This window comes from Mus caroli, chromosome 4 (genome assembly GCF_900094665.2).
Source record: "Mus caroli chromosome 4, CAROLI_EIJ_v1.1, whole genome shotgun sequence".
NCBI classification, from domain to species: Eukaryota; Metazoa; Chordata; class Mammalia; order Rodentia; family Muridae; genus Mus; species Mus caroli.
In genome coordinates, this window is record NC_034573.1 from 29,073,043 (window position 1) to 29,085,400 (window position 12,358).

Consider the following 12,358-nt stretch of genomic DNA (forward strand, 5'->3'; position numbering starts at 1 on the left):
GGCTACACAGAGAAACCCTGTCTCGAAAAACAAAAACAAAAACAAAAAAACCCCAAAATTATGTTAAAACTGAATGGGTTTTAAGAGTTGTATTTATTTTCATTTCTTGCCTTAGAATTACTTTTTCCCTTTTTTTTTTTTTTTTTTTTTTTTTTTTTTTTGTGTGTGTGTGTGTGTGTGTGTGTGTGTGTGTGTGTGTGTGTTTGGGGGCAGGGGTTAAGACAGGGTTTCTCTGTATAACCCTGGCTGTCCTGGAACTCGGAAATCCACCTGTCTCTGCCTCCCAAGTGCTGGGATTAAAGGCGTGTGGCACCACTGCCCAACTAGAATTACTTTTTGTAGGTTTTTCTCTGAAAGCCTTTAAGTGTGGGAGCAAAAGATCCCTTGACAGACTTTTTTTTTTTTCAATGTGGTGAGGATAATGTGAAGGCTTATAGACAACATTTTCAAGCTTGAAGCACTGAGAAAGGGTTATGGCCTTAGTCACCATGCCTTTTCTGTGAAGAGACACCATGACCAAGGCTTTCTCTTATAAAAGAAAGCATTTAATTAGCCACTTGCTTACAGTTTCAGAGGTTTAGTCCATCATCATCATGGCAGGAGTGTAGCAGACAAAATGCTAGAGTAGTAGTTGAGAGCTAGCTACATACAGACCAGCAGGCAGAGAGAAAGAAACACTGTGTTGAATGTCTTCTTTTGAAAACCTTGGGCTGGTGAGATGGCTCAGTGGTTAAGAGCGCCGAATGCTCTTCCAAAGGTCCCGAGTTCAAATCCCAGTCCCGAGTTCAAATCAAAACCACATGGTGGCTCACAACCATCCGTAATGAAATCTGATGCCCTCTTCTGGAGTATCTGAGGACAGCTACAGTGTACTTACATATAATAAATAAATAAATCTTTAAAAAAAAAAAAAGAAAAGAGAAAACCTCAAGGCATTCTCCCAGTGACAACAAGGCCTCACCACCTAATCCTTCTAATCCTTTCAAAGAGTTCCACTTTCAAGCCAGAAAGTTGCCTCTGGGTTAAGGATGAACTTGAACTCCTGACCCTCCAGTAGGCCACATAAGCCTACAGAGAGAATTACTGTTGCTGATAGGAGTTCCCAAATTTCCAAGGAAAACTGCCCCAGGCATGTTTAAATTTAAACCAGAGAGAAAAAAGAATTAAGGGAAATCCAGATTACAATAAATACACCGATTAAAAATATAGAAAGAGCCCCAGTACAGGGAACACCAGGGTCAAGAAGGGGTGGGTAGGGGAGCAGGGCTGGGGGAGGGTATAGGGGACTTTTGGGATAGCATTTGAAATGTAAATGAAGAAATGAAGAAAATATCTAATAAAAAATGCCTTTAAAAATACAGGAAGAAAAACTTACTATACAAGCCGTGTCAAAACTGAATGTCACCCTGTAGGGAACCCTGGTACCAGGAAAGGGAAATACCTAATGCACACAGGGTACCATTAGAGCTACAGAACCAAAAGCAAACCCCAAATCAAAGTAATTAGCATGGTGGTTTGAATAGGAATTGGCACTAAGGCTCACAAGTTGAATACTTGTTTTTCAGTTGGTGGTCTATTTAGGAAGGTAGGATGTATGGTCTTGTTGGAGATGTATCACAAGAGGCCCAGTCTCTCTCTTTCTCTCTCTCTCTCTCTCTCTCTCTCTCTCTCTCTCTCTCTCTCTCTCTCTGTGTCTCTCTGTCTCTGTCTGTCTCTCTGTCTCTGTGTGTGTGTCTCTCTCTCTCTGTCTGTCTCTGTCTCTCTGTCTCTCTTTCTCTCTGTCTCTCCTCCTGCCTCCAGATCAGGATATAAGCTCTCACTACTACTACTCCATCCATGCCATGTTCCCTTCCATGATGATTATGAACTAACCCTCTGAAACTATAAGCAAGCTTCCAGTTAAATGCTTTATCTTATATGTATCCTTGATCATAGTGTCTCTTCGTAGCCATACAACAGTTAGGAAAAAACTAACAAATTTCAAAAATAACAACAAAGGACAGAAGCATAAATGAGCAAACTATGCTAGCTGTATTGACATTCGCAGACAATTAGAGTGGCTGACGCTTAGTCCTTACTATTGCTCTTTTCCTGACCTCTACACAATTGCTTTTATTTATCCTACTGAACTTCTTGTTTGTTTGTTTATTTATTTATTTATTTTGGATTTTCAAGACAGGGTTTCTCTGTATAGCCCTGGCTGTCCTGGAACTCACTTTGTAGAGCAGGCTGGCCTCGAACTCAGAAATCCGCCTGCCTCTGCCTCCCGAGTGCTGGGATCAAAGGCGTGCATCACCACGCCCGGCTCTTGTTTATTTTTAACATTAGCCCACAATGCAATTGGCGTTATGGCCTGCTCATACCCGATTCGTTTCTGTTCATTCCTCCAGGCCATGTATCCTTTTGCCCCTGGCAGTTACCCTTCTGCTTTCATGTCACAAATACTCTATTAGCCTTCCCCTTCTTCCACACAATCTCAATGTCCTGTCTCGTGGCTCCCTTTTAACTTCCGTGCCGCCTATGGTCAAATCTTAGTGGACACAAGGAGAGGCTTAGTTGCTCGGGTTGCTTGATTGACCCCTGGCAATATATAAACGAAGTACAATGGTACATGCCTATCATCTTAACCTTAGTTCTCAGGAGGCAGAGGGGAGGGCCAAAAGTTCAAGGTCATCTTTGGCTACACAGTGAACTTGATATCAGATCTTATCTCCAAAAGAAAAAAAAAAGTCAAGAACTTTTCTTATTCTTTTCTTACATAAAAAATGAACGTCCAGTCAGTTTCAGCACAATAACAGATTTCCTGGAGTGTTTAGAACTTAATAAACACTTCCTTAGTACAAGTCTTAGTTAGGTGACTGTTTCATAGAATGCTGGTTTTCCTCAAAAGATACTTCCTAAGAACTATATTCTAAATTAAAATAAGCTTTCTAAGAACTATATTCTAAATTAAAATAAGCGTGACAGTGTGGTCAAGAAAGCTGATCTTTGTGGCGGTGAACAATTCTAAACAAATGGATATAGAGAGAGGTATTGTCCAAAACAACGATAAAGCAGCCACATATGTTGATTTCTGAGTAAGCAGAAAAGAGTGAGCATTAGGCGTATTAAAACTTATAATCATACGATAGTCTTGAAATCTTGGTGGAGAGCTAGCATCCACAGGCAGAAGATATAAAGCATCTACATAAATTACTTCATCAGTGCTGTAGTCCATCCCTATTTTATATAGTTGATGAAAAAACAAATTTTCGAAATATTTCTTCCCACTTTGCTTATAAAGATGGGTCCTGCTCCCTAGACAAATATTTATTTGCTTGCCTTTTTCTAGACCCCACCCAGCCTTCCAAACTCAACAAATTTCTGGTGTTAATCGCTCTCTGCTCATAGTACACAATTGACTTTGTGCTCCTTTTCGGCTTTGCAGAATTTAAAAAGCATAAACAAGTAGCTATCTGGGAAGCGCAAAGCATAGACTTCAAAGATCCTGTAATCTGATATTATTACTGTCTTTCTGTCTCGAGGACCCAAATTGGTGTTTTCATTATTTCCTATCCCCTCCATGTGACAGATTTGGTTTTTTTGGCGCTCCTGACAGCTAAATTAATCTCTCTCCAAATATTAGACTGGCTCTTTGTTATATCCCGTTTAAGTCACTATGCCAAATCTTAACAGGGTCTCTAAAGTGCTTAGCTTGCTTTTCCAATGGGTTCGCTTCCTCTTCCTCACTGTCTCACAGGCTCTCCTTTCTCTGCCTTAGGTCTTTTTTTTTTTTTTTTTTTTTAAACTCTCTTACTTTTGAGGGGGTATTTAAATTCCAACCCGGAACTTGGGTCGCGCGCCTTGGATGACGGGAGTCGTAGTTTCTGTGACTTCTGGGTAACCGCCTTTCAGGACGATTCCTGCCCTTCGCGAAACCCCACAAATCCCAGAATGCACTCTGGCGGGCCCGCCCCCGGTGCGCAGGCGCCCTGGGGCCGCAGGATTTGAATCGGCGGCGTTGTTATTGACGCCATATTGGGGCCGGCGGCGGGTGGCAGAGTTGTTCCGTGGAGAAGAGAGGGTCGAGTGCATTGCTTAGCTCTGTACGGCCGGGCTACCTCGCAGCTCCTGCGCGTGGCCGCCACTCACGAGCTTCCGACTGCACCGGCGTGTCGGAGATCGCGTCTGGGTCACGCCACTGGCCGGGTCCACTTCCGAAGGGAGCGGGTCTCCGCGCAGGAGCCCCGGCGCGCTCAGCCCGAGCGCACGGCGGGGGCGGCCGGGCCTCTCGGGAGCGGCCCCGAGCCGGCGGCGCGACCCTCGCGCCTCGCCCGCCTGCCCTGTCGCGGCTCCGCCGTCCCGGGCCCCACACCCACCGGGCACCTCGGAGGGCCCGTTTGTCCCCGTCCTTCCCGGCCCCGCCCGAGCCGAGCCTCGGCCGCCCGCCACCATGGCGTGCGGAGCCACTCTGAAAAGGACTCTGGATTTCGACCCGCTGCTGAGCCCCGCATCTCCGAAGCGGAGGCGGTGCGCGCCTTTGTCGGCGCCGGCTTCGGCTGCCGCCTCCCCTGCCGCCGCCACCGCCGCCGCCGCCGCCTCGGCCGCGGCCGCCTCGCCGCAGAAGTATCTCCGGATGGAGCCTTCCCCCTTCGGCGACGTCTCCTCCCGGCTCACCACAGGTGGGTCTCGGCCCCGGGGCTGCCGGGGTGGGCTGCGGCCGGGAGCTTGGGTGCGGACACAAAGGGAAGGGCCTGAACCGAGGTGGGGGTGGTGTCGGCAGGTTGGGTGGGTACGAGTCGGGTTGGCCGGCATTGTGGGGGTCTCTCATTGTGAGGCAGATCATTTGGGGCTAGATCCCTGGAATCGTTTCCTTATGTAGAGACCCAGCGGAAATGATCAGAGAGGGTGATATTATTCATAAGTCAGGCGAGAGAAGGGTCACATTTCACCCGAATCTCCGGGTCTCTTGGGCTGAATCGATTGGTTGCAGCTATTAACTCAGTGACTGAGTGGTTTGAGGCGAGAAGGCAGCCCCTCCTCCATTTTAGACTTGGCTGGTTTTAGTATAGAAGGGGTGGGGTTTGGAGGGGGATGGATGTCACTGGGGCGAGTTGTAGGCCTGTCATTAATCACCCACAAGAACGCCACTTTGGCTGAGTCAAGACCTGTTTCCCTAGCAGGGTCAACAACAAAGCAAATGTTCTTCCCGAGTACTGTAATGTGATCTCACTATGCGTCCAGTCCTTAAGAGATCTTGAACTTTTAATGAAAAGGAAGGTGTACTTCAAATCGAGACTGACTGGTTTATTTGTAAATGCTTTAGTTATCCCAATGAAGTATGTTGGGAGAAAACAGCCTAGCCTCGAGAGTAACGAATAAATCAAGATTCCAGTGGACTTCAGACTTGAAGTCTTGAAACATTTTCTCAAAGTGTCTGCTGGATGGACCTTTGATTGCTTTTGTACACAAAATGTGTACCTAGGGATTTTAACCCCCTCTGCATTTGGAAATCTTTGTGTGCCTTCGGCACAATCTTAGGATAAACTTTAATGGACTTGAAGTGTAAGTCTGTTTCTTTTGTGTGTGGCATGCAAGGGTTTGTGAGTCTGTGTAAGCCCTTAGTGATATCATCCTTAAAGCCTTTGCTTAGTTTATTTTTTTTCTCAGTAACTCATTTAAAAAAGATGGGAACTATAGAGTTCTGTATTTGGTAACATCTATATGAAATTGACTGTACCATGTGTGTTTTTTAAAATGTCACATTTAAATATTCATACCCAAATCCATGGTGAACCTCAGTTACCTAGTCTGGCTCTTAAATTTTTGATATAATGTAGCCAAAAGCTGTTTTAAGAGTTGCAGTCACTTTTCGTAGAAATTCCAAGAAGTTTATTTAACGATCATACCTAAAGTGTCCCTCCCACACATATGTGTATAAAGGCACTCATGACGGAGTTGTTAGAGGAATGGTTCTCAATCTGTGGGCCGCGACCCCCAGGGGAACGCTCCGATATTTGCATTATGATTTATAACAGTAGCAAAATTGCATTATGAAGTAGCAGCGATAATCATGTGGGTGGGATCATCACTGCATGAGGGACTGTGGTAAAGGGTGGGCTTGTCAGGAGGGCTGAGAACCCACTGCTTTAGTCATTACTGTAAAGCAAGGGGAAAAAGTGGAGAATGAAGTCTTTTTTTGGGGGGGGGGTTCGAGACAGGGTTTCTCTGTATAGCCCTGGCTGTCCTGGAACTCACTTTGTAGACCAGGCTGGCCTCGAACTCAGAGATCAACCTGTCTCTACCTCCCAAGTGCTGGGATTAAAGGAGGGCGCCACCACCGCCGGGGCTGGAGAATGAATTCTTGGGGCAGACATTTTTTGTTTTTAATGAAATGCTAAATTTGAACATTGAAATGGTGTCCTATCTACTAATGAAGCCATTTCAAAATAGCTGTAACTAGCAATAAATTTTATGGGAGCTAGTGTTCAGTTTGAGAGTTACAGTATATCCCTATGCAGTTAAAATAATCTTGAATACCCAAACAGCAGGGAGCTATGACACCTTTCTTTACTTAAGGGAGGTTGTTTAGAAACCGTAATGATCTTCCAATCTGTTATGTCAGTGCTATAGTGTAGTGTTTAATATTCTCCACTCCTCATTCCCTCACAGCTCAACCAGCACATTGTAAAATGATTGGGATGGTTTTGAGTCTTTTAGCCAGCTGATACAGTTTGATCACGTCTTGAAACCTAAAATCAGCCGGGCAGTGCTGGTCCATGCCTTTAATCCCAGCACTTGGGAGGCAGAGGCAGGTGGATTTCTGAGTTCGAGGCCAGCCTGGTCTACAGAGTGAGTTCCAGGACAGCCAAGGCTACACAGANAAACCCTGTCTCGAAAAACCAAAAAAAAAAAAAAAAAAAGAGAGAGAGAGAGAGAAAGAAAGAAAGAGAAAGAAACAAACCTAAAATCACATGCCAGTTGATGTTTTTAGTTTGCTAAGTATTAAGTTGGTATTTCAATTGAATATTAATGTAAAAGATTAGCTTCTTGAAAAATGAGGGAAGATTGTTAAAGTTTAAATTTGCTAAAATGTACATATTTGCTGTAATTTTTAATCACACAGTGTGTGGTTGAACCTTTTTAAGCTAAAACTAATGAAGACCTAGAATTTTATACAGAATATATATTATATGCGATTTGTCTTTATTATTATTCTATTTCAGGTACTTCATGTTTTCTTCTGATAGTGTTCTTGAAGTGGCATATTAGTAGCTTCAAGAACTTGGGCACTGTTCTAAATGCTGTTATTTTAGACATTCCAGGAAAGTGATTCCAAACTTAATATGACTACTTCTATTTAAATCAATATTTTTCAAACTTGAAATTTAATACTAAAGAAGAGGACTAGTTGATGGAAGTCTAGCTTGCTTTCTTGAGACTTGAAACTCTTATTATGTTAATTAACAGTGGCTTCTGTTCTTGCCCCTCTTCATGTATCCTATCTCAAACATGATTTTTGGTATACCTGAGTTACTAATTCATAACTGTACTCTAAGGTAGGTTTGTCAACCTATGGCCATGTGTTTGTACAGTCTGGGAGGTAAGAATTTTTTTAACATTTTTAAATCTCTGAAAAAAGAACAAAAAAATGATCATTTCATCATGTTGAGAATTCAAAAAATTCAAATGTCAGTGCCATGAAAAATAGTCATTTGGATACAGTTATGCCTGCCGGCCTTTAAAGTTTAAAGTCCACTGCAGGTTATCTTGGTTATCTTACTAAGCTTGTGGAGAGAGTCTGTTCCCAGAATTCATTTATTGTCTGGTCTTTTACAAAAGAAAAAAAAAAAGGTCTGTGTACACTGGTTTGGTTTAGGATTTTAATCGAATGATGCTTAAAATAACGTTTTAGTGTATCAAAGGATGATGGGTGGTGAGTGGGGGTGGGTTGGGAGAGAGAAGTATTTAAATGAGAATGGGGGAATGAAAGTGTCAAGGGCATGGGGGTTGGGGGGGAGGTCTTATCACAGATCCTTGACTAGCCAGGAACTCCTGGCATGCTTTTACATCTCTAGTGCTGGGATTAAAGGCTATGTGCCACCCTGCCCTGTTTTAAGTAAGATTTTAAAGATGTATTTTTTCTAAGTACCTAACTCTTCCCAGACCCATCTTACCCACCTTTTTCTGCTTCTCAATTTTGTGTTATGTCTCTCCCCCTCCCTTCCTCCTAAAATAACTAAGTCCCAATTTGTGTTGCCTATATATACTCATAGATTTGGGGTCATCCATTAGAGCATGGCTGACCTACTAAGAGTTTTAAGAAAATTGCTTGTTCCTCCCTCAGATGCCATCACCTGTCCTCAGCTAAGAATGGGGTCTTGTGTATTACTGTGGATGGGCAGCCACTATTGCTGTAAATTCATGAGTGTTTCAGCATGTCATGTCCAGAAGACACTGGCTCTTACAGTTTTTCTGCCTCAAACTGCCCTCTGAATGTGTATCTGTGTATTTATTTATATAGAGGGTAGTTTGATATCATGTCCATATAACAGATAGTAGTGAGCTCACCCCTGGACCCATGAATGCTCCAGCCGTGGGTTGTTGGCCAGGTTTACAGTGTCAAGCATGCATTTCTGTCTTGGAGCAAGCAAAAATCATAAACCCAACCAGAAAGCTGGACATTTACCCCGTGACATTTGTGCCACTTTTGCACTCATGGGCCTGTTATGGAGCTCAAGAGAGGTCACAATTGGATAAGCCTTGTTGGATGACTTTGATAGTAGCCTGCCAAACTCCTGGCACTGTGGAAGCTTCTTGTCAGTCCCAGCCTGGTCCATGCCCTGTGACCATGCGATGGCCTCAGCAATAGAATCCTAGCCATCAAGAGTGGGAGCGCAACCTCAAACATTAACAGTAGTCTGTATCATTTTGGAGGTCTCTAGGACACCCCAGACAAACAGCTTAAGGGGTTGTATTCCAATACTGGCACTGGGCTTTTTATTTGGCAACCTAAGTTATTTTTTAGTTGTCTGTCTGTCTGTCTGTCTGTCAGTCTATTATTATATAACCAAAAGATTGTCCTGGCATTTTCAAGAAAGAAGATGTTTTGATAGTAAGTGCCATTGTTAAGAGGTTGCCAGAACTGTCAGTCAAATCTAACACATTGTTTTCATATTTATACTATGAATCAGTGGTCTTGTGAGTGGCCTTCTGTGGATGCTGACTTTGTGAGTCAGGGAATTAACATTAATGTGTACATTGTAGCTTGCTTGGTACCATTAAGTTTGTTTTAGGAACTGAGTTGGATGAAGAGTTAAATTCCATTGTAAGAACTCATTGTATTTGTTGGAAACTTTCCATTAAAAAATGGAAACTACAGCTTGTGAATGGAGAATAGATTGTTCATTAGACATAGATACATGCCTCCAAATGGAGACACCAGCTGGTTTAAAGGAAATACAAATGGTTCTAAGCAAACAAATGATAATGTCTGTTGGAGAAGGCAGTATCTAACTTCAGATGCCATTTTATTGAGCCAGAAGTGTCTTTTAATATTTGTGGTTATTTAGACAGCTGTTAAATTACTTCTAGCTTCTCAGTGCATTTGGCAAATACATGTTTTTAGTAGTGGTCTTTGTGCTATGGATTGTAAACCTGATATTTAGAAATGTGTAGCTCCAGTTAAAATTGTGCATTTAAGAAGCCTGTTAGTCGGAATTGACATGTTGGCTCAGTGATAGTACAATGCTTGTCTAATCATAGATCTCCCTAAATTTGATCCTAATACTTGGGGGGGGGGCCGGGGGCAAGAAAAAAGCCTTAGGCTTATAGCCATTAAAGAACATCCCAGTGCATTATTCATTTTAGCTTTCTAAGGTGGGGGGTGGGAGTGGGGGGGTGGATCCCAGAAACCTCACAGAAACAAGCTAACCTCATGAAGAGATGCTTCTAGCAGTCAGTTACCAAGGAAATGGTCATCTGCTTTTGAATGGCTTTGTTCTTTTGTTACTTGGGTATGTTTTTCCTATTGTTAAGATAGGCCAGGAAAAAGGGGATAGTAATACTTTTGAAAGGTTGAAAATAACAGATTCGGGGCTGATTAGATGGCTCAGCCAGTAAAAATGTTTCCTGCCAAGCCCAAGGGCCCTTGAGTTTGTTCACTGGGACCTATGTGGTAGAAAGAAAGAAAACAACTCCAGAAGGTTTCTGTGACTTCACCTGTGCACTGTGGCAAGTGTACTATAACTGTGGATGCATAAACACAGGGCAATGGTGAAGTATAAAAGAATCATTCAGAGAGCCTAGTACTGACAGTATTTTACTATTTGAAAGGAAACATGACAAGTATGAACTGATAGAAAGTGAAGTCCGGGCTCCTTGCAGAGTTGTTTGGTGAAGCTAGATAATGGGATTGGCGATGGGAACTAAATTCGTTAATCAGAGTTCTGTGGTTTTTGTTGTCCTTGTGTTTAACAGTGTCCAATACTGTTGACCTTAATACTGTCCAGTGCTATTAATCTATCTACAAAAGTTTCTCTGTGCATATGTGCAAATTTGATAAATTTTGATTTGATGTCTTTAATAAGACTATCAACTTTAAAAAGATGAAGAGAAGGGAAATACTCCAGCCTATTTCAACATGTGTGGCATCTGCAGGTGTCTGCTCTATACTTTGATTGCTGAATATAGCAATTTTAGAATTCAGTTCATCCCAACTTTGTATACGTAGCTGAGAGATCCACTAAGAGTCTAAGATAGGTCTCTGGATATTTAGGGCAGATGTGGGTCAAAGCTGATACCAACTTTAAAAAATGGCTTCAGGATTAATACACTTAGTTGGTTAATGTATTACCACAAAGCTTTTTTTTTTTTTTTAAGATTTATTTATTTATTATTATATGTAAGTACACTGTAGCTGTCTTCAGACAAACCAGAAGAGGGCGTCAGATCTCATTACGGATGGTTGTGAGCCACCATGTGGTTGCTGGGATTTGAACTCTGGACCTTCAGAAGAGCAGTCGGGTGCTCTTACCCACTGAGCCATCTCACCAGGCCCTCCACCACAAAGCTTTAAAATGTTGAGTTTATTTGTTGGGATATTCACTTGGCATTTCACAGGTTTCTTAGAAGCAATGGAATTGCAGTTCTGTACCTTTTTTTTTTTTTTTAAGACTGTTCTGTGACCCTGTAGTTATAATATTTTATGAGCAAAGTATTAATTCAACTAAGTTTTAACAACTACTGCAGTGAAAAATTTAAACAATGTTTCTGGGTACTTAACGGTTTTTTTGTTTTTTTTTTTAAGAACTATTTCTGTGTATGAGTGCTTATGAGTGTGCATTACACACATACAGTGTCCATGGAAGTTAAAGAGGGCATCGCACACCCTAGGGCTGGAGTTAGGGGTGTTTCTGAGTAGCTGCTAGGAATGGGACCTCAGTCCTCTGCAAGAGCCCCAGGGTATTACTTCTTCATGTCCCTTCCCTCACACTCTTCCTGGGTGATTAGTAAGAACCTCTAGCACTATAATATTTTAGATAGTCTCCTTTGGGGGAATTTTGCCATTGTCAGAAATTTGCTCACTTGTCAAATTATTTTGGTATGTGTGCACTGGCCTTTAGCATTCATTTTTGTTAATACAACACCTCAAGAATTAAGAATGAAAATAGATTAGGGGTGACTTTAGGAGAACTGTTGTTCTCTTTTTGTTATTAATTAATTAATTTATTTATTGAGACAGGGTCTCTACATAGCTCTTACTGTCCTCGAACTCCCTTTGTAGATCCAATTGTGCTGGGGTTAGGTCACAATGCCCAACCTTTTTTGTTTTTAAAATGAGATAGTGCTGGGTGTGGTGGCACTTGGGTTGACAAAGGATGGTCACCTGAGTTTGAGGCTAGCTTGGAATGCATATTGAGATCCTGCTTCAAGTACTGTGAGCAGCATAAAACTACCTTAGCAACTGGATAAAATGTAGTCGAATTCTCAACTATTATCCTAGTCCCTAACAGACTACCTAGTGCTAAAATATTGTTACCTGGTAGAACTTTTCTAAGTGATGGAATTGGAAGTATAGATAATAGAAGCTATGACAGGACAGAGTAAATGGGTGTTGACTGTAGCAACCTTCAGTGGCTTTGTGTGGAATAGGACATTATTGCTAGTGTGATGTGTAGCAACACTTTCATACTGGTTTAGATTAATACCTTAAAAAAAAGAAACAGAACACTCCCTTGAACATAGATGCCTATCTTAAGACTGTTAGTGTAGCTGGGCGCGGTGGCGCACGCCTTTAATCCCAGCACTCGGGAGGCAGAGGCAGGCGGATTTCTGAGTTCGAGGCCAGCCTGGTCTACAAAGTGAGCTCCAGGACAGC

At 42.5% G+C, this 12,358-nt stretch overlaps 1 protein-coding gene across 1 annotated transcript in view; it reads left to right on the forward strand.

Annotated features, from left to right (window-relative positions):
* The first annotated feature begins 4,002 nt into the window (after nucleotides 1–4,002).
* Nucleotides 4,003–12,358, forward strand: part of Akirin2 (akirin 2) — a 16,591-nt gene continuing 8,235 nt past the window's right edge. Inside the window, exon 1 of the mRNA XM_021160051.1 lies at nucleotides 4,003–4,661. Coding sequence (XP_021015710.1) covers nucleotides 4,433–4,661 — 229 coding nt within the window. The 5' untranslated portion in view covers nucleotides 4,003–4,432. The remainder of the gene's footprint in view (nucleotides 4,662–12,358) is intronic.